General features: G+C 45.0%; 1 protein-coding gene across 1 annotated transcript in view; it reads right to left on the bottom strand.

The window, feature by feature from the left end:
• SLC6A14 (solute carrier family 6 member 14) overlaps positions 1-21,746 on the bottom strand; it is a 53,226-nt gene that overhangs the window by 29,139 nt on the left and 2,341 nt on the right. The window contains exon 4 of the mRNA XM_063346583.1: positions 20,318-20,371. Coding sequence (XP_063202653.1) covers positions 20,318-20,344 — 27 coding nt within the window. The 5' untranslated portion in view covers positions 20,345-20,371. The remainder of the gene's footprint in view (positions 1-20,317; positions 20,372-21,746) is intronic.

The following is a 21,746-nucleotide window of genomic DNA, read 5'->3' as shown; positions in this document are numbered from 1 at the left end:
TAAGAAAAATTTTCAGTGCTTAAAAATCAACACCAAAGCAAAAGCCTGCTGGAGATGAGAGAAAGAAATAACAGTGAACTAGGACAACTAAAAGCCTCGAACACCCTAAAGTCATTTAAATTTATGGAAAAAAATTCAAACAAGGCTTTGACATCCATAGAGAAGCAATTAAACAGGAAAAGGCAGATAAAAAATACTAATGTTTCTGATGCCTGGAGACGAAGTTTGGATATTGTATGGCACTTCGCAGGGTCAGCAGTCAGAAAGCGCTACACAGGCCATCTCCTCAGGCATGAAAAACACAAATTCTAGCCAGACTAGTGCCAGGAAAATAGAAGATACTTTTCTTCTGAGAAAAAAGCAATCCGATAAAGAACCCAGCATTTCCGCCCCTCAACTCTTCTGCTGAGATGGCATTTGAGATGACATGGGAAACTGAAGCCTTGACAGGAGCCATTAAAACAAGAAATCACAGCAACTGTTAGCTCCAGAGTCACTGCTGTCTATCCCATGCCTAGACATTATGGTGAATCCATCGCATACACAAATGTTGTGCTGACACTATGAAACCTTACAATAATGAATAAAGCTCTGTGATGTCATCCAAACCCTGTCTTCTGCAACTCTCTCTCTATGAGTCAATCATCTCCTGTATCTATCCTCATTGGACCTAAATACATTTCAAAAGCTCTTTTGTGAGATTGCAGTATCTAATTTCTCACCTTTGTTGAAATCTGACAACCTGCAGTATCTAATTTCTCACCTTTGTTGAAATCTGACAACCTCTAAGGTTTTTTCATGACACACTGACTTTGTGTCATGAATGAAGAAGAATTTGCAGATGCAGTAGACAAGGTGTGTTTGTGTGTGTGTTGGCTATTTCCTTCAACCAATTCCTTGTGCATCCGCTCCTGTTTCTTCCAGTTTGGACCGACTAATACGTAACCCAGACACCATTTAACCAACATACACAAAACCTAAGCCTCATGCAATCACAACAGAAATTCCAATTTCACAGCAGGATGGTGAGAGAGGGAGACAAAGTTCAAGCTTAGCTGTGGAAGAAGGATAACAAGCGTAACTTGTTTGTTTGACTAACACTATCTCCATTCCCCACCCCTCTAATGAGATGCCAAGCTTAGCTTGTGTACATGCATGAGCCTTGAAGCCTGTGTCAGTCACAGTGGTCAAAGACACTCAGATGACCTCAAGCCATTTCTATAAATATCTACTTCTTCCTCTTCCAGAAGCCCCATGACAACTGTTTTCTATTGAAGGATTACTCGTGTTTACAGTTGCTGAAGAAACCAAGCTGTGCTAACAGTACTGAAACCCATCGGGCTGGTTTTCCTGATGTCAGGACCAGTCCTTCTCCTCCTTGGCCAAGTTTTCAAACCTCAGCAATGATCTGGGACCTTCTTTCTTGGGCATCTGACTTAAACACCTTGTGAGGGAGCGTGCTAAGTGTGCCCTCTGCCAAGGAGGCACCTGCACACGAGCAGCCCTTTGGTGTTGGGAACAACGTCTCTTTGCTCTAGCGAGGGCCTTCTTCAGAGGTAGTTGAGAATAAGGCTGTTTGTTCAATAGCGACATTCCAGTAGTGGAACAAATCTGCACGTACACAGTTTGGCTGTGTCTGTTAACTAAAGTCAGCATCTGTATAAAATGCCAGTGCAGCCTAAAAATCACGTGGTGCAATCCTATATATTTTATTCTTCCTGTCCCCCTTCAGCTCTTTTATGATAAAACACTTGGATACAATCAGAGGTAGAGTCTCACTCCATAAAAAATCCTTTTTTTTTAAATAAAATTTTTCCTCTCTCTCTTTAGAGGAAATGTAGAAGTTGGATAGCGATGGACTGATAGTTGCCCTAAGCTAGTAGTCAAAAAAAAATATAAAAAAGCTGTATAAAGCTTTTGTAAGAGAATGTGATGATTTAGTTCTTGTATTTGTTTGAAAAGAGAAAATACCATCAATTTCCTTCTCTTACTATTTTTTTTCTCCTATTAAATCCTACTCCTTAGTTTCTGTTTAAAAAAACCTCCAATAATTTAACATTTCTGTGCCTAGTATGCTTTCTGTGAATTAGACTATGTAGACAAGGACGGAAATATCAGACTTGTTCTAATTCTTTGTTAAACTACACCATCATCTCAGGCATCAGGCACCATGTCAGGCATCAGGTGCGACGCCTGACAGATTTAACACTCTCTTTTTTAATTTGCAGCTACGTTCAGATCGAAAGATTTCTGTATGAGCAAAGACTGCAGTAGGCAAGGTGGAGAACTGGATTCCAAAAGGCTACATAAAATTCATTTTGTTTCCCAAATGGGACACAGTAGGTCCCCATGGAAGCTGCCAGAGCCTAGTTTAGGTTACATTCCATTATATATATTTTCACAGAACCTACTGAATGGACCCTATGAAGCTTTTTTAATTGCTTTAAAGATTGCAGTAACCTCCTGCCAAGCTAACCCAAATCTTTTAGGTTGCAAACTGGAAGGCTAAGATCTTTTCCTTGTTTTTCCAAATGATTGTTCTGCAAGCCCTGAAGACAGGAAAACTTAAAAGCCTCCTCACCTGCAAGTTCATGCTGAGCTAAATCAATCATAGAATCATGGAATATCTCAAGTTGGAAGGGACACATAAGGACCATCAAGTCAAACTCCCTCCTCCTCACAGGACTACTCAACACTAAGCCCTATGACTAGACCATCATCCAGAACACGCTTCGAACTCTGCCAGGCTTGGTGCTGTGACCACTTCCCTGGGGAGACTGGTCCAGGGACCAACCACCCTCTCTGTGAACATTCCATTCCCTCGTGTCCTGTCACTGGTCACCAGAGACAGCACCTTCCCTCCGCTGCCTGCCTCCAGGAAGGTGCAGGCTGCCATGAGGGCACCCCTCAGCCTTCTCTTCTCCAGGCTGAACAAACCAAGTGACCTCAGCTGCTCATTGTAAGTCTTGCCCTCGAGGCCTTTCACCATCTTGGTCACTTTTCTCTGGACACGCTCCAGTAGTTTGATGTCCTTCTTATAGTGATGCACCCAAACCTGCACGCAGTGGTTGAGGTGGGGCCGCACCAGTGCAGAGTTGGACAATCACGCCCTCAACCAGCTAGCGATGCTGTGCTAGATGCACCCCAGGACAAGGCTGGCCCCGTTGGCTGCCAGGGCACACCGTTGACTCCTGCCCAACTTGCCATCAACCCAAAACCCAGATCTCTTTCTGAGGGGCTGCTCTCCAGCCTCTCATCCCCCAATTTTTATGTATAATGTCCCAGGTGGAGAATCTGGCTTCTGCTCTTGTTACATTTCACATGGTTGGTAACTGCCCAGCTCTGTAGTCTATCCAGATATCTCTGTGAGGCCTCTCTACCCTTGAAGGAGTCCACGGTTCCTCCTAGTTTAGTATCGTCAGCAAGCTTAATGTACATTCGCTTCCTGCGTTCAGATCATTTATAAAAACATTAAAGAGCACTGGCCCTAAAATTGAGCCCTGGGGAAGCCCACTGGCGACTTGCCACCAGCCTGATGTCACCCCATTTACTATAACCCTTTGAGCCAGACCCGTCAGCCAATTGCTCATCCAAGGCACGATGGACTTGTCTAGTGGTGTGCTGGACAGTTGTCCTGTTTTGAGGAGACAGTATCAATGATTGTGATCCTCCAAAGCTGTGGTTCGACTTGTGCACATCAGGCCTTAACACAGCTCCCAGCTGTCAGGCGGGAGGAGACGGCAGGAGAATGGTGGCATCCAGCATCCCAAATGCACTCCCTGTCCTCGCTCGGCCATGCCTCTCCTCTGAAACGCAGTACAGCCTCCTGCATTCCACTATGGCTGTCGCCTCCGCACACACTGCAGTTCTCAACAGTTAAAACACTCAGAAAACGAAGGGACTGAGGAGTGGGGATGCCTACTTAGAAATACCAATTTTGCTGTGCCACAGTCTCTATTTGTTCATGCTCACCAACCCGTGTAAGAGGAGAGACCCCCCCCATAGGAAGGCGTTAAATGCAGGCAGCACACCTTCTGCTGTGTCCCCACTCCGCTTTTCCCTGCTCACAGACTCCCAGAACCACCTATCATGCTGCGAAGCCATGGCAGGGGGAAATGTAGGAGGCTTTAGTACCTGTCATGGAGCTGTGTAAAGAGGCACCTCCCAGATACTATCAATTGTTTCACTCTGGTTTTGTTTTCTGGACAATTTGTTTCAAAGGTGTGAGGTTTATTTTTTAAACTTTCCTTAAAGTTACTTGGCCTGGCATTGAGGAAGGTAATTTATTTACATAGCAGTGTCTGGAGTTTAGACACAAAGATAACCCACGATAACCTCCCCTTCTCTGTTTTACCCAAACGGAATTTACTCAAAAGCCCTTATCAAACCCTCTCCTCCCATAGATTTGCAAGCAGGAAGGCGGCATAAATGGATTAGTGCCTAGTTCCACCTGCAGCAGTCACAGAGTAAAGGCCAACCAGTGAAAAGTTCAAGAAAGTAGGTAACATCCCCATACGGCAAAGGCCTGGCGGTCCGGCCAGCAGAGCCTGGTCAAACACAGGCACAGGGCTGCGCTGGCCCAGCCTTCCAAACAAAAAGCCGAAAACAAGACCGAGTCTGACACCGCAGCCAGAGGAAAGGCTCAAGCTCAGCCAGGAGGAACGCGCTGTATGGCTAACTGCACGTTTCTATTGCACATCTCCCTTCCAGTAAAAGCACAAGTGGGATGCGGGAGGGTTGGCTCTGTCCTCACCCTTGGCACAAGGGGCAGCTCGTGCCCACCTGCCCCCCCGGTGTCACTCAGTTTAAGCCTCTGCTGAAGCTCTGGGTGACAGAGGCTGCGAGGAGGGCTGTACTCTACTGGGTTGTACCACTTTGTGCTGTTGGTGATCTTTCACAGGTGAAGAATTGCCAAGTCTCTTTTCCTAAGGCAAAAATATTGGATATTTGTTTAAAAAAAAAAACAAACAAAAAAACCCAAACAAACAAAACAAACCAACGAACCAAAAAAAAAAAAACACTGAAAAACTTTAGCTTTGAATTAAAATTCACAGGAAAAAAAAAAGCTGAAAATCCTCATTCAAGCCAACAGACAAAAGAAATCAAAAGCAATGTCAGTGCTAGTTCAACTGGCAGTGAAAACAGTTTTCTGGTCTCCTGTGTGAAAAACAGAGAAATTCTCCACTGAATTTTGAGGTGATGTTTCCCACCAGAAAGCGTCCTTGGCTATCTTGGATGCTCTCTGAGAAAGCCCATATTAACTATTCTTGTTTATTGGTCGCTTCCGATGTTAAATAATTTCATGGTTTCTTCTGATGATGAAGGAGTTAAAAAATCTACAACACCAAGCTTGCCTTTATGAGACTTGAACTCTGTTTTTGTCTGGTAATATCCTGTGGCAAGCTGGTATGAGCACCCGCTTCTAATTTGTAGCATGTCTTAAGTTATAGCTTCATCTATCTGTCATATTCATTAATACTTCTACCACTCCAAAAGTATTGAAAAGTATTGAGCTAGTGTAGTTAGTCTGTGTCTTGCTTGATCTGACTTTTTTTTTTTTTTTTTTGGCTGGCTTTCCATATAATCGTATGTTTTAATGTCCAACAGATCTTTTTGGTGCTCAGTTTCAGTTATTTTTTATTAACGCCACTTTCCAAATCATAAAATCATTACAGCCCTTTGTTCAAAGGCACTCTCCTGTTTTTAATGGGACATCTTTCTGCAACGAAGGCACTCTGCAGGTGAAGAACAGTGTCACAACAACCGCAATTACTGCAGAAGGCCATTATTTCATCCCACTCAGAGGCATAACCTCACCAGGGCCAGGCTGTAGTTGTAGTACCGAGGTGAAAGCGCATACGTCTCTCACAGCTCATTCTGTGTGTATTTAGCACTTCAGTACAAACTTGCTTCTAGTCCTCTCTAGAGGACTCACTGTTTGCCTTCAGTATTTTTCTTCAAAAATGGGCAAAAAGATCATGCCTCAATTTGGGCCAAATGGAGATTACAATGCTGAGAATTAGATTCAACTTTGTTTGTGTAACTGGAAGCTCACACCAGCGCTCCAAGTCTGAAAGCAAGACTCAAAATCAGTCATTTTTCAGTCTGGATTCTGCTCAGGAGAATCTAGGCAGACAATCCCACACTATAAATAAAATTTTAACAACATTATGAGCATCTTTAACAGCTTGGTTATCTTTCTACAGCTCTCTCTTCCAAACTCCAAACTCCAATATATTATTTTAATAACTCTCAACTGCCTAAAGTAAAATGCCTCCAGAGTCAACAAGAACATGCTGAAAGATCTGTGAGAAACGGCATTTTCTTTTTTTTCAAACAGGATCTGACTGGTATTTTATGAAGATTCAAGATATAGAAGTCTCAAACTCACTAACTTTCCACCAGCCTAGAAAATCATGTGTGTTTATTGGAACCACACGCCCAGAGAGCAGGATATTCAGTGGACTTAAGTAAGGTGGGACTTCACCTACTGCTCGGGTCTGTCTTTCTTGCAACTTCCTTCTCTTCAGATAAGAAGAAGCTCCTGTATTGATTAACACAAAGAATTTTGTCCTACAGCTGCAAAGAAATTTCTCCTTGTGCTGCCTCCAGCAGCCTCCTCTTCCCACCCAGCATTGGCTCAGAGACCTGCAATGTTCTTCCCTAAGGGCCAGCAGCAGGGTTCAACCATTTTTCGCTTTCGTTTTGGTCTCTCCTTCTCTTACTGCCCTTGCTATGGCCTGATCTGGCCCTAAGATTTACCACAATTGAAATCTGTTTTTTTTGTAAGTAACTGGCCTACAATATTAGCTGAACAGGCTGCCCAGGGAAGTGGTTGAGTCACCATCCCTGGAGGTATTTAAAAGATGGGTAGACATAGTGCTTAGAGATATGGTTTAGTGATGGTTTTCGTCAGTGTTACGTTGATGGTTGGACGGGATGATCTGAAAGGTCCCTTCCAACCTGGGCAATTCTATGATTCCATGATTAGGAACTACTGCTGCTAGAGAAAGGCTGTGTACTGAAAAATACTGAAATCATACTGAACACGAAAGATCTTGGAATCGTAGAATCATATGATCATAGAGTTTTTAGGGTTGGAAGGGACCTTAAAGATCATCTAGTTCCAACGCCCCTGCCATGGGCAGGGACACCTCCCACTAGATCAGGTTGCTCAGAGCCCCGTCCAGCCTGGCCTTAAAAACTTCCAAGGATGGGGCTTCCACCACGTCTCTGGGCAACCTGGGCCAGTGTCTCAGCAGCCTCATGGTGAAGAACTTCTTCCTAACGTCCAGTCTGAATCGTCCCATCTCTAGTTTTAATCCATTCCCTCTAGTCCTACCATTGCCCGACATCCTAAAAAGTCCCTCCCCAGCTTTCTTGTAGGCCCCCTTAAGATACTGGTAGGCCACTCCAAGGTCTCCTCGGAGCCGCCTTTTCTCCAGACTGAACAACCCCAACTCTCTCAGTCTGTCCTCATAGGAGAGGTGCTCCAGCCCTCTGATCATCCTTGTGGCCCTTCTCTGGACACATTCCAGCATGTCCATATCTTTCTTGTAGTAGGGGCTCCAGAATTGGACACAGGACTTCAGGTTGGGTCTCACGAGAGTGGAGGGGGAGAATCACCTCCCTCGCCCTGCTGGCCACGCTTCTCCTGGTGCAGACCAGGATACGATTGGCTTTCTGGGCTGCTAGTGCACACTATCAGGGCTCATGTTGAGCCTCTCATCCACCAGCACCCCCAACTCCTTTTCTTCAGGGCTGCTCTCAAGCCAGTCGCTGCCCAGCCTATATTGGTGCTCGGGATTGCCCTGACCCAGATGGAGGACCTTGCATTTGGTCTTGTTGAACTTCACAAGGTTTGCATGGGCCCACCTCTCCAGCCTGTCATGGTCCCTCTGGATGGCATCTCTTCCCTCCAGCCTGTCAGCTGCCCCACGCAGCTTGGTGTCACCAGCAAACTTGCTGAGGGTGCACTCTATGCCACTGTCCATGTCGCTGATGAAGATGTTAAACAAGACCAGTCCCAGTACTGATCCTTGAGGGACTCCACTTGTCACTGGCCTACACTTGGACATGGACCCATTGACAGCCGCTCTTTGAGTGTGGCCATCAAGACAGTTCTTTATCCTCCAAATTGTCAGTCCATCAAACCCATGTCTTATCAGATTGGAGACCAGGATGTCGTGAGGGACAGTGTCAAAGGCTTTGCTCAGGTCCAGGTAAATGATGTCAGTTGCTCTCCTCTTGTCTATTGACATTGTGACCTTCTCACAGAAGGCCACCAGGTTTGTCAGGCATGATTTGCCCTTGGTAAAACCGTGCTGATTGTACCCAATCACCTCTTCGTTATTCTTCTGCCTCAGCAGTGCCTCCAGGAATCACACACTTCGGAATACGGACACCACTGAAGCTACCGTTTCTCATCTACAGTCCACCTGGACTTGGACACCTGGGCAGTGGGTGCCCACGGGCTGGCCTCTGACAGCAGCTTTGCCCAAGCCTGCTGAGAAGTTGGCACCTGGTAGAGGAAATTTAATATCTGGCACAAAACGCTCTGTTATCTTGGCCACGAAGCAGTCATCCCTTTCCCTCCAGATCCCCTTATCTGCATAGATAAAAACTTCCCATGCATGTGTTTCTGCAGTGCCTACATGTTGTGGTTTAACCCCAGCTGGCAGCAAGGACTATGCTCACCCTCCTCTCCCCCAAGAAGGGTAGGGAGAAAAACCTCATGGGTTGAGGTAAAGACAGTTTAATAGAACAATATCAGAAAAGAAAAATAACAAAAACAATAAAGACACAGGTCACTCTCACCAGCCAGTGAATTGGCACCGTCCCAAGCAGTGATTGCAAGTAGCCACCCCCCAGCTACCCCCATTTCTATACTGACCATGAGGTCTATGGTATGGAATATTCCACTGGCCCTTCCATCGTTTTGTCTAGGCTTCTTCTCAGCTTCTATGGGAAGCTCAAAAAAAAGTCCTTGAAAACTATAAACATTGCCTGGCAAAAACTAACACAATATGTACTATTGACATTCATTTCATACCACATCTGGAACAAAACAACCACTAGGAAGAAAATTCACTCTGTCCCAGCTGAAACCAGGAGACTGCAACACTGACCTAAAAAACCCAACCATATCATGGTGACAAGCAGAGTGTGTGAGCACATGGCGAAATGCCGTTCACATCAGACAGAGTACATGGCCGCGGCGAGGGTCACTGGAAGGAAAAGGGACCGCGAGGTCATGACTAACTGAGGATCAAGAACCTCTGAAGTATGAATGATCATCTTCTAAAGTATCCAAATCAGAACAATGTCAGGTACCAGATACACACACTGAGACGAGAGATCCAAGCCACGCTTCCCTTGCTGGGGCGACACAAGGCTCATTTACAACGCTTTCAAATGCAGCAAACGTGCAATACCTGGGGAGAAGCACACGCAGGACCTTCTCCTGCACTAGCTCCCTCCCTGTGACATCCCTCCCTCAGAAAGCCTCCCCGTCCTGGTCTTCACATATGCTGTTCCCTGCCCGTGTATTTGCCACCAATTCACACAGGTTATTAAGAAGGCTTATATTTAGGGACCTCCAGCTATAAAGAACTATGGGTAGGACTTCACCATTTCACTCGATTGCTATTTGAATGGTGCGACAATGGTGGTCAAAGAGACTCAGCCCATGTGCCAGCTGTACCGAGGGATGGTCCAGGTGCCCAGGAACTTGCTGGGCATGCTGATTAAAGGCACACAGATGCTGAGAAACAGACTCACATAGGAAAACTGATCTGAGACAGAGCAGACATTCAGTCAGAGTGGTGGTTCAATTGGGAGAGGGGCATAAAATCCGGGGGAAGGAGCTACTTAGTGCTGTAAAGCACTTTAAAAACGGAAGGTATTGTACAACTGCTGAATGCCTTACTCCCAGCTCCTGCTGGGTTCTTAAACTAGCCAATAAGAGATACTTTTCGCTCAAAAAAAAAAAAGTTATCCTGAACTTCTCAGAAGAAAGCTTGCCCTCACAAGAACTGCAGCCCAATTATCATCTAAGGCTATAAGGAGTTTGAAAGCACATAAATGTTTGGGGCTGCTTATTGCCTATTTTTCAGAAAACGCTGATGCATATAGAATGCACACCGATTCCTGCATTCTGTGACACCTCTGCAGTGACACTGCGGCTGCAGAAACAAAGGGCAATCTCGTAAGGAAGAAAAATACCTTTGTGTTTGTGCTGCTAAGGGAATATGGACAGCGGGAGCAGATTCACCGCAGAAACACAGAGGCTGTAGGACCATCTGGCAGCGTTCCGCGTCAGCTCGTGTGGGAGCGGCACCCAGTCTCGTCCTGTCTTTCATCACCACCACTGTGGCATTCAGGTCAAGGTAGGTACGCGTCTCGATCCCGTCTTACTAAATGTAGCAACATCAGTTATGGGAGTTTAATTGTTTGCTCTTTTAGTTCCATTTCTGCTTCTGACATTGATTTTTGTTCGTACTGTATGTACACAGAGGAGGGAAAGCATTACATGAACTTAAACGGTGATATCAATGCAATACAATCAAAAATAGTTTGTTTGAAGTACCATAAAAACCATATGAGATTACAGCCACACAAACACTGTTGAAAGTAGAATGTATAAACAAAAAGAAATGTCTTGGATAAGCGGCTACAGCGTTCTTAACCAGGAAGCTTTCGTTGTCGTCAAGCTTAGTTAGTCATTAAGTTCATTGTTAATTATAACCCTCCCAAGTTTTATTCCATAGGATTCTCAAGGTACGGGCTCTCTGATAGCAATGCCACCAGAAAGGAACCTCTGAGGTAGAAGACCCTGACCACATCATGAGGTACACGGAGGTCAGCTCCATTAGCTAGGTCCAACTCACTCTGGACCCGGAATCCATCAGCACCATCAACTTAATGGGCAAAGGCTCCAACTGCTCATAGTACCTTCAATTTTAATATCTTGTTCTAACGCAAAGGTACTGCTTTGTACTATTTGCAAGTCATATTATTTGTAAGACAGATGAAAATTCTTAAGATTTAGTAAAACTTTAAAATCATATTTCACTTTTGCTGAAGGTCCAGGGAGCTAAAGTAGGAAATGGGACTGGGCATTCACGTTACACAATGAACAATTTGTTCAAGCAATGATTTACAACCTGTGAAAACTCTCATATATTGTGCAAAACACTAATAAAACACCCTTCTTTCCTGTGATGCAATGTCCATGCTTCTGTCTAGGTCTTACATGCAAATAGAACTTGTGGTTGCTGATTACAGCGACATCTGCCCGTACTTCAGCTCTCAGAGAGGGGCGTACTTTGCCACTGAGTACTTGCTCTTTATCTGAAGAGGGCGTGATGATTTGTGAGTACGCCATGAAGACGTTTTGTACTCATTATTAATACAGCAGCATTTCCGTACTTTGAACAACTTCTGAAAGGCTATCTGTCTGTGTAGTTTTCTCAGTTAAATAACGCGTTAAAAAAAAAATAAAAATCTATCAGTGTTCCAAATTTTACTGAGTACAGAATTTATGATCACTTATGGACAATTCTCCCTTTTCATTTTGAAAGCACTCCAATAAAAGTCCAGATTCATTAGGATGGCTGTCAGGACTATGAAGAAAGTTAAGTTTTGGATTCAAAAGATGTTCTTGGGACTGCACACAGAGGAAAGACTATAAGCTCCCTCATTCTCTGAAGGGCTGAAACGCTACAGGAAGGCCAGTTTACCTGAACAACTAGGGACCAAGGTCAAGTTCAGAAGCGGAGGCACTGGACAAATTCAGAACCAGTGCTCTGAGCTGCAGCCCAGAGCACGGGGCTGAGATTCAGTCTGTCTTAGGTAAAATACCGCAACCTTCTGTAGAATATGTTGATTAGACTAGAAATCTGGTAGGGAATCATATTTGATCAAGAACATTGTATGAAGGCATGTACACCGTCGTGGGCAGAAAGCAGCTTAAAATCAAATGGAGAATCACTACTGACTGTTCAAAGCACTGCATTGACCGAAGAAATTGTTACTGACCCGGCAAGGAGAATTTGGTTCAGCTTTTGGCAAGGAAATACTTAAAAGGTCACTGAATGAATGCCAAAGTCGGGGAGAGAGCAAGGTGAGGTTTTCCAGGAAAGAAATGGGGAAAAGATTAGAAATAACTGTCAGGTCAGAAGCGTTCATTCTCTTGAGAACTGGAAAGCCCCATTGTAGTAATAACCCAACCTGATTTAATGGAAATGACTTAAAGGCTGGGGAAGGGCAAACAAAAGCACACACCATAAGACTGCAAACAGAACTGGCACTGCGAGATCGGGATTTCATCACCTCCAGGAAAAGACAGTCTGAGCCTTCCCACGGCGAGTACCAGACCCTGCAGGTGTGCGACTGGGTCCAGGGCACTCCCAGAGGACAAGTGCTGCAGAGAAACCAACCACTGCCCTCCCCGTAAGGGGCACGGACAGCTCTCAGTAATGCCATGCCCATGGTAGTTTCAAGGGTGAATTCAGAAACTGCTCTAAAAATAACTGGCTGTTGCCAAACTAAATCCTCCAAACTAGATATTCTACTTCCTTCATAATTTTATGTTTGAATCTACTGCATTGCTATGGAAAGCTGTGGCACTTGCCATTAAAAGGTGGCCCTAATTCTGCATTCCTGTTAAGATTATTTGCCTCAGAGTCTTGCGAATGATGGAAAAAGCCCACCAGTCTCATTCTAGCAATTGCTGGTAGAACTGGCTGGAAATTTACCCACGGCGGAACAATTCTCCAAAAGTTAATCAGGTTGTTTTGATCTTTCAGAAGTAAAACCTATCAGAAAAGTTGTATTTTAGGAAACTAAAAAAAAAGTTCAAGCTTTTCATAATGATCCCAAAGAATTCTCAGAATTTCTAGACAAACAAATTTTCCTTTTTTTGTTGCATTGTAAAAGCAGGTGAGATAGATAAATGGAATTACTGGCATCGTTTCACTTTCTTATGGTTTATAGTGCATTCTTACAAATTTTAAAGCAGAGGCCACATGGATTGCCAGACAGGACAGGGAACTTGAAACTACAAGTGTCCATCCTGCTGACCAGTTTCCATCTCTTTTCTCAGCCACAGCTGTCAGGGAGGCTGTGGGAGGCTGGGCTATGCCTGGAATGCAGACCCACGGCTCGGGAGGGCAATTTCAACTTTCTGTTTCCTCCTTTATAAAACTGGGATAACTACTAAGCTACGTACCTAACCTCAGATTATCCTTGCGTAGCATTTTGTAGTGCGGAGCACAACTCGAGACCTTGCAGCGGTTTGATTTATCGGTAGGACTAGTGCAGTATTAAAGATTATGTGTAGTTGTTCCAAAAAGGTGTATGTATAGTTGTGAAACACAGTCCTGATAGCTGAGGTGCCTCAACACCGGCAGAGCCCAGAGCCCTTGCTGTGTCCCTTCCAGAACCTGCCTGCAGTGAGGACCAAGGCATCGTACCACCGAAAGCTACATCTCCTTCACCTCCCTCCTGCCCTCACCCACCAGCCAACCTGACCTGGAATTTGTGATTTCAGGCCCAGTCTGGGGGCAGACCCCCGATCAGCTGCGGGATGCTGGCACAGGTTTGCAGAACACCATCTGAAAGCAAAGCGTGACCAGCTGCCAGATTCCTCCCTGATGCCCTGCTCCAGGATCGCACTGCCAGTAAAAATATCAAGACCAAGTACAAGGGGAATGTCCATGGACTCTGCAGCCCTTCAAGACGACAAAGCTGAACTTCTGGCAGCCTCTCAGAAGCTGACAGCAGACCCAGACTAGACTGGGGAGGAGTACTAGCAACAGAAGATACTGTTTAATCTTTCATTAAATTATCATGATGCCAGCAGGTGACATGCTATTAAGTCTTGGGACAGTGGAGGCTCTGAGGGCTATATTTGGGTGTGGGAGAGGGGTGTTTTTCTCTCTCCCAAAACTCATGTACACATTCCTCATCTACAGTGACCTCACTGAAAGGGTGGAGGAAGGGGAGGAGGACTTCCCCTCAAGATAAAGGTGTTTCTTCTGAAGCAGAAAGTAAAGGTGAGACGGAGACTTCCTCCTCCTTCCCAGGCCCCTACCCCACCATATTCACCCCCTCTCAGGACCCCCCTCTGCCCCTGCTCTTCGGGAGAGTTCAGACCCCACAGCCGGCCTCCACCAGGCTGGAGCCCACCCACACGGGCCGCGTCTGGGGTTGGGTCTTGTGCCTGTGGTATATTTTGGGGTGTGCACTGAGAGTGCCACGGCACAGCGACCTCCCCACTGCCACGCAGCGGTGAGAAGAACCCAGACAACTTTCCTCCCACGCAGCAAAGTCCTTCCCTTAAAGGCTTCTCCCCTCAGACCCACGGGGCCCTTCGACTCGCACATAGCCGTAGTTGGGAAGAAGTTTCCACTCATCTGGGGCTGGTGTAGGCCTCACCCCCACCCTGATCAGAACGGGCTCCGCTTTCCCAGCACCGGGGCTGGCGAGCACAGCTCTGCTTAACTTGTGTTGGAGATCTCCCAGCTGAGCACGGCGCGGCGGCCAGGCGGGGACCGCGAGGCGCCAGCCCTCCAAACGGCCCCCAACAGACCTCGCCGCCCAGCAGCCCCAGGCAGATGTCAGATTTGCGGTCCCTTGCCCTGTGGTTGCTCTGTGCTCCAGCTGGACCTTCCCCAGGTAGTTGTGCTCCGGAGGTGGAACAAAACTGTTGCTCAATAGGGAGAGTTTTGTGATTGTATGAGACAAAGCTTCCAAGAAATTGGAAGAAAACCAGGAACCCATTGGCTGCCAGATCAAAAACAAACACTGACCAGTCCCTCTCCCTCCCCCCATCCAAAGGTAAATAAAACAGCAACCTTTTTTTTTTTTTTTTCCCCCAGGTGCTGCCAGCAAGGGTTTCCCTCCCATCAAAAACACAAGTGAGAGCAGAACCTCTGATCTGCCGCCTGGTGGGAGAACGAAAAGGAAGCACTGTCACTGCCTGTGTTGGATGGTGTCCCAAAGCACATCACTGAGAATTAGAGAAATACCTGCTTAGAAGATTAAGGCCTGCAGCAGAAAAGTTTAGAGGATTACACTGAAGCAATACTTGACTAGTTCTGCAGGAAGTACACCACCGGTTTTTCATGGCATAATTTTGGGGGTAGTTTTTCTGTGCAGTCTGTGCAGGGACCCAGAGGAACATTCACGGAGTTACACCTACAGAAATAATTGCTTTTTATGACTAACACAAGAAGTATAGAATGAAAAAAAACACAAAACAAAACACAAAAGAGCTGACCCTTAGAAAGCTGTTAGATCAAAAATCTTGGACAAACACCACTAGCGTTCCTACATGAGGCAGTGATAAAAAAAATAACACAGAAAGACAATGAGGCAGAACTAAAGCAAGATCCTCTGGGATCTTCTCCAATACAGAGCCTGGGAGAAATGTAGATGCAGGCGTAATTACTGGATGATTGATTTGGGGTTTTTCTTGGATTTATCTCAGTGCGGTAGTTTAAAGAAAGGTATTTGCTAAAAAATAAGAAAATTCCCATTGCAAGTCTTTTGGAGTGGATCCTCTTCCCTGAGGAAGCCCTTTTTGTACATGTTGGAAGAGGGAGAAAGTGGCTTTGATGCTGGAGGTTGAAGGTGCCTTGACAGCCCACCTGTACACTTTCTTCTAAAAGGTGACTTACTGGCTTTACTGGCATTACGAAGCATTCCCAACAGCAAGAAGCTTCAGTTTCTGAAGCTGAAATGAAGAAAGCAGCTGAAGGAAAGAAAGAAGCCATAGCTTCCCACCTTGTAAATGAAGCAGCAATCTCCGACAGCCAAAGGAGGTGATGTGCTTGTTTATCTAACGGAGTACAAGGCCGGATTCCTTGTCTTAAGTTCTGTAACAGCTACTTATGTCAGGAGCATCTCAGTGCTACTCTGGTCGTTTGTGTAATGGGGTTTGAGGGAAGGAAGAGGACAACATTAACAAATTTGGAAGAAACTTAATGTAAACAACCGACTCTTGGGTCTGACCACATGCAGCTCACTGTGTTAAAAAATAAAATCATGCAGCAAAACATGTTTTCTATCAGACTGAAAACAAACAAACAAACAAACAAACAAAAAAACCCAAAATAAAGCTTAACTTGTTCTAGTGAAACCGAGGAAGGTCAGGAGAAAGAAAGTAACCATGGCACAGGAGACAAAAGACAAGTAAAATCAGACTCAAAGTCTAACTTCAGCTCTGAGGAATGCAGTGCTAAAGCTCTGTAAGAGCTGTGAGCGCGGTAGGAAGATGCATGGGTAGAGATGGCCAGAGATTTGCAAAATAGAAAAGGTAAGCTTAAAAAAAGAAAAGCAGAATTTACGAGATCATTACTAAGAAGGATGACTAATTCCAGCCTTACTCAGGGCAAGGACTGTTCTGCTCTGAAACGTTGACCTGACAGCTTTGGAAAGCTGGCTTCGGTAGGCTTGCACAGATGCAGAGGGAAAAGGGAAAGCAAAGGGAAGCTTTAGGTGCTTCTCTCTTTCATCAGGAGTTATTACAGTGAACAAGACTAATGGGCAGCATCAGATTTCTCAATATTAGCTTGAGTTTTCTGTTGGAAATGGCAAAAAATCTGGTAGTATCTTGTTGAAGCTTACAGAAGAATGTTCCCTCTTGGCTGAAACATGACATTTTTGTCGGTGTGTGTTCAGTCTGTGGGCAATTTTTATCTGTATTATTTCTTCAGGTTTGGAAAGTTAAGACATTAGTACTACCAGGGAATTTTGAAGCTTAGCAGAAAAGCTCTGGAGCATTCCTTCAGTTCTTCTATCTTAAGGGTTTATGAACATTTCCTCAATTGCACAAGACAGAAAACACAGGAGGACTCTGCAGGCAGAAGTTAGCAGCCTGGAAGGAAGCAGAGCTGCTGATACATCTACCAGGTGGTATCTATCTACTCAAGCAATCATTTTGCTTCAAACAGAAGAAGGAACAGGTTTTGTGAAAGGTACAACAGAAAGGTGCAGAAATTTGCTGCTTTTGACTGCATGTACTGAAAAGAGGGCTCCACTATTTAGTTGCAGCCTAGAAGTTCCCCAGAGGAGGGATTGCTCGTTGCAACGAGCACACCATCAAACACACCATTTGCAGACACTAATTGCACTAATGCACTATTCCTGGACTGTGCTTTGGAAGGGGACGTGGAGGTACAGTCTGCTGCTGCCTTCAAACAAAGTTAATGAACCGCCACCAAAATTTCCTACCAGGTAGATCACCACCAGCAAGGAATGCTGTATTCACCTGAAATATTTTCTGCGAGCTTTTGATGACCTCCATGCATTGAGTGTTTTCCTTCTGCATGATCAATCTAACTGGTTTGCAAATAACACTGGTATCAATGGCTCATGGGTGGAGGCACTACTCTATAGACGTAAGAGGATCAACATTAGTGCCTATGATAGCTTTTTGACTTAAGAGCATGTGAGTTTGCCTGCGTACACCTTGGCACATGCACACTTGTTTTCAGCACGTTAACATCATATCCAATCAATCACATGCGTCATGGTTTTCCAATCTGTTGGAAAACACAGCTCCGTGGTTTGCAGCCTCTTGTCCACCATCCCTGCAGACCAGTGGCCTGCTTATGAGGGCCTACAAAGAACAATTATAAAACAACAGCCTGCTAGTACTCTCCTGGGCTTGCACTTTCATAGGACTATTTTTTTAGGATTCATATATTGAAAGAGCTAGAAAACCACTGATTAAATTCCACCACAAGCCCTGGCTGAAGCAAGATTTAATTCACTGGGCTCCTGTGCAGGAGATAAGAGTAGACAATAATAAACATCCCTCCTGTCTTAAAATCTTGGCATTTCAGGTATTAGACAGGTGTAGAGAAAAACCTAAGCTCACAGCAGCCTGTGAACTGTCCCAGTTACGAACAGAGGCCACATCTAACAGCACACCTGGGACAGACCTGATACGAGCCAAACAACTGGGAGGCATCAAAGCCAGGCACTGAGGACTTCTGTTCCTAGGAAGCTGTGACTAATTTAGATTCCAGCAAATAGAAAACAAACTGCTTTGCTCTGAAGTTAATTTAGTGCCCACTTAGGTGCCAGCCTGAGTTAGAGCTTCCACTGAAATATGTAAAAAGCTGGAACTGCCACAAGCATTTTCCAAACGTATCAAATATTTCATTTAGGTATAAAGTAATTTTCGTATCTGTGGAGTTTGTCACATTGAGTCCTCTTAAATTTTTTTTCCTCCAAAGTTGTGCAATGTTTAAAAACTTTTTTTTTTGCTATTCCCGTCTAATCTAGAAAACAACAATTTATGCCTGCAGCAAAATGCCTCAAACACAGAACAAAGCTGATTTCATCAGTGTGTAATCTTCGATGGAATCTTACCTTGTCTTCTGTTTTACCCTTTACTTCTATGTAGAATTTTTTTGAGACCTCCTGTACACCAGAACTGTACTCTAATTATAGCTATGTAAAAAATAAAATTGACCTTACTGGAACTCCTTGCCACCAGGGACCATAATATGGGCAGCATACAGTGACTGGTGAAGTCCCACAGTAGCATTCCCTGTGCTTGCAGGCACTGCTAAAATAACGTCCCGATGTGCACACCGAACATTCACAAGGAGGAAGCATTTTCATGACACTGCTTGAATACAATAAGATGGGCACAAGTGCACAGGGACATTGCTTTTAGGCACCTCCATTTCTGGGAGCTTCAGAGAATATACGTTAAGGTCTAATTTGGAAAGTATTAAACTCTGAGAAGGTTCCAGCTGCCAGTGACTAACAAGAGAAACTAAGCACCAAAATATGACAAATCTAAAATTTAAGAGCTTTAATTGTTTCAGCTATCTTTTTGGACAACACCATGGCTCAGAAAGGGACATGGAAAGGTGTTTTTTTCTTCTCTCAGGGGAATTGTCGCATGCTATATAGACAGACTGATTCCAGATGGATACGGTCATTTCCCTAGAGTGGCTGAGTGTATCCAGATTACCCTGAACTCTCCATACAGTAGACTCCCTTTGAAAGCAAGGGTGTCGCTGGAAGCCTGGCTGAACACCTAAAGCATGCAAGACCAATATTTAACAGAGATGCTTGATACATGCCTTGGGGAGCTATTCGCGTCACCTGCATTAGTCATCCAAGTGCGATTAAGCACAGCCAGCTAGGAGCCCAGTTTCCTTGTGCAGACAATGCCTGAAAAGCAAAGTATCTCCAGAGGACGACAAAGGGACGTTAGGTCAAAACCCCATAATTTTAGACCCTCCTCCAATCACACCAGTAGCTTTAAACTCCCTTAAAAGTCAAGGCAGAAAGAGAAGTGATGCTAGCAGGCATTTCAGACTTACAAGACATGAAACAAGCTCTGGAGCACCTTTTCTCCCCCCGAATATAAAGGAAGGCAGAGGTCCGGCAGCCCCCAGGGATTTGCTGTACTGCCCTAGCAGCTGACCTGGCGCCAGACGTTACCTTTCGGGAACATTTGCTCAAGCACCATCCACCTCTCACGCAGCTTTGACAGTGTTCTGGGGGCTCTTCACAAGCGTGTCAGCATCGATACCAAAGCTACCGTAGTTACCAGTTCCAGAATGGAACTGGTCGTCTTCTGAGTGCTATGCTGGACTTTCAGCAACTTAAAGACTGACAAATCTCACTCTTTTTTATGACAATCAGTAGATCCTCCCGTAAAATAGACATGCTGAACTTTTTAAATTTGATTTTCAATGCCTAACTCTCTCTCTTTTAAAAACAAAACAAAACAAAACAAAACAAAACAAAACCAACCCACAAATAGTATTATTATTATTACTCTGAAGTTATGGTTTCATACCATCCAAGCAGACAGTTTTCTGCAGCAGCCTACACGCCGGCACTAGGTGGCCTCTTTCTTCTTTCAGAGAAGGTCTGATATAGCATTATATCACCTAAGGACTTAACCAAAAGTGAAAGAAATCGTTTCGCAAATCTACAGAACTTTGTTTAGTAGGGATTTCAGATTAATATGGCAAACCAGCTTGTTGTTTCCTAACTGGAATGCATTCACTGTAACTCAGAATACAGAACTGAGTATCTGTAACTTGGCTCGCAGCCTGAGCCTCCAACAATGTTTTATCCGCACAGCAGTCTCCAAGGAGGTACGCGTAGTATTTTATACCTGGAAAAAAAAGCCCAAGACACCACAATGTCCCTTTGTCCAACTTATAGATGCCCAAGTGTACGGAAGGGAAGAGGATGTGAAGATAGGAAGGTCACTTTTCTCTACTCTGTTTAGGTTTTCCCAGGTGAGATTCAAAAAAAGCAATCAGCGCCTCACCTCCCCCTTGGATGAAAGCTCCTTCATTCCTGTGTCCCCTTGCTGCCAAGTGGGCTGCAAAAGCAGAAAACCGTGATGAATCATGGAGCATTTAAGAGACTTTTATGGATGTTAAAAAATCTAACATAGAGCCCAGCACATAATAGTTTAATTGGAGCATTTGGCTTTCTTGAAGAGGCTAATGAGGAAACGAGGCTTTGCCTACAGCAAGAGAGCACTCTGGCAAAGTTGCTCCAGGACAGGGGTTCTTATTTTGCCTTTCGGTATTTCCCAACCGCAGAAAGCACAATCACTTCATTGCAAAATCACTGTGCTTTTGCAGGATAAGCTTTGTGCTAAACAAATGCCTGCGAGCACGTTCAGCCTTTAGAGCAGTATGTGCTGTTATATGAAATCATATGAGGAAATAAAGCGTGTTTTGCCATGGTGTGGCTGAACAGCGATTTCCTCCATCAGTAGAAAAGGGATGAATTTGTTTACAGAGTGCCAGGCAGGGAACGAAGACTGGAGCCTGCAGAGCCACTAAATGAAGAGCCAGCACAAGGTGATGTACACCAGGCTGCGTCTCTGGGCAGTCACACAGACCCCCGCGAAGAGGAAGGTGGTTGGGGACTTCTTTTGGTCCCTGCATGAAGAACACATAGCTCTCCCTGCGCCCTGCTGTACCTCTGACTTTGCTCCACTGCTTCTTTGGAGTACTTTTGTCCCTCCTGAAAGGAGGGTCTAGAGAGATGGGGGTCAGTCTCTTCTCCCAAGGAACAGGTGATAGGACAAGAGGAAACGGCCTCAAGTTGCACCAGGGGAGGTTTAGGATGGACATTAGGAAAAATTTTTACACTGAAAGGGTTATGAAGCATTGGAACAGGCTGCCCAGGGAAGTGGTTGAGGCACCATCCCTGGAGGTATTTAAAAGATGGGTAGATGTAGTGCTTGGAGATATGGTTTAGTGATGGGTTTTGTCAGAGTTCAGTCGATGGTTTGACTAGACGATCTGAAAGGTCCCTTCCAACCTAGGCGATTCTATGATTCTTCTTGAACCAGTGACAGGGAGGGTTTAAGACCCCCATGAAGCTGAAGACAGATTTTCTCTGTGTATTCTCATGAAATAAAGAGCTTGGAGACACAAAGGGAGCAAGGGTAAAGGAAATGCCCTGCGTGACTGCAGTAGATGTTAACTGCCAGCATTATGCTACGTTATTATGAGCTGTTTGGGGAGGATGTTAAATGTTACTGAATTTACTGTTATATTTTCAGCTGGTCAAACGTGCGTACCTGCAGTAATGTTATGACACAGATTATAGGACAGGCACAGGTGGCTACATGAACCCAGCAAAGATTTATGGCAGGATCCACAGTAGGAGGGAGCTCCACAAACAACCTCTCAATTCTTCATGTGTCTCCAACCGCATCTAGCTCGGTTCCCTGTCCC

This window comes from Chroicocephalus ridibundus, chromosome 9 (genome assembly GCF_963924245.1).
Source record: "Chroicocephalus ridibundus chromosome 9, bChrRid1.1, whole genome shotgun sequence".
NCBI lineage: Eukaryota > Metazoa > Chordata > Aves > Charadriiformes > Laridae > Chroicocephalus > Chroicocephalus ridibundus.
The sequence above is the reverse complement of the archived record's forward strand: the minus strand, read 5'-3'. Positions and strand labels throughout refer to the sequence as shown.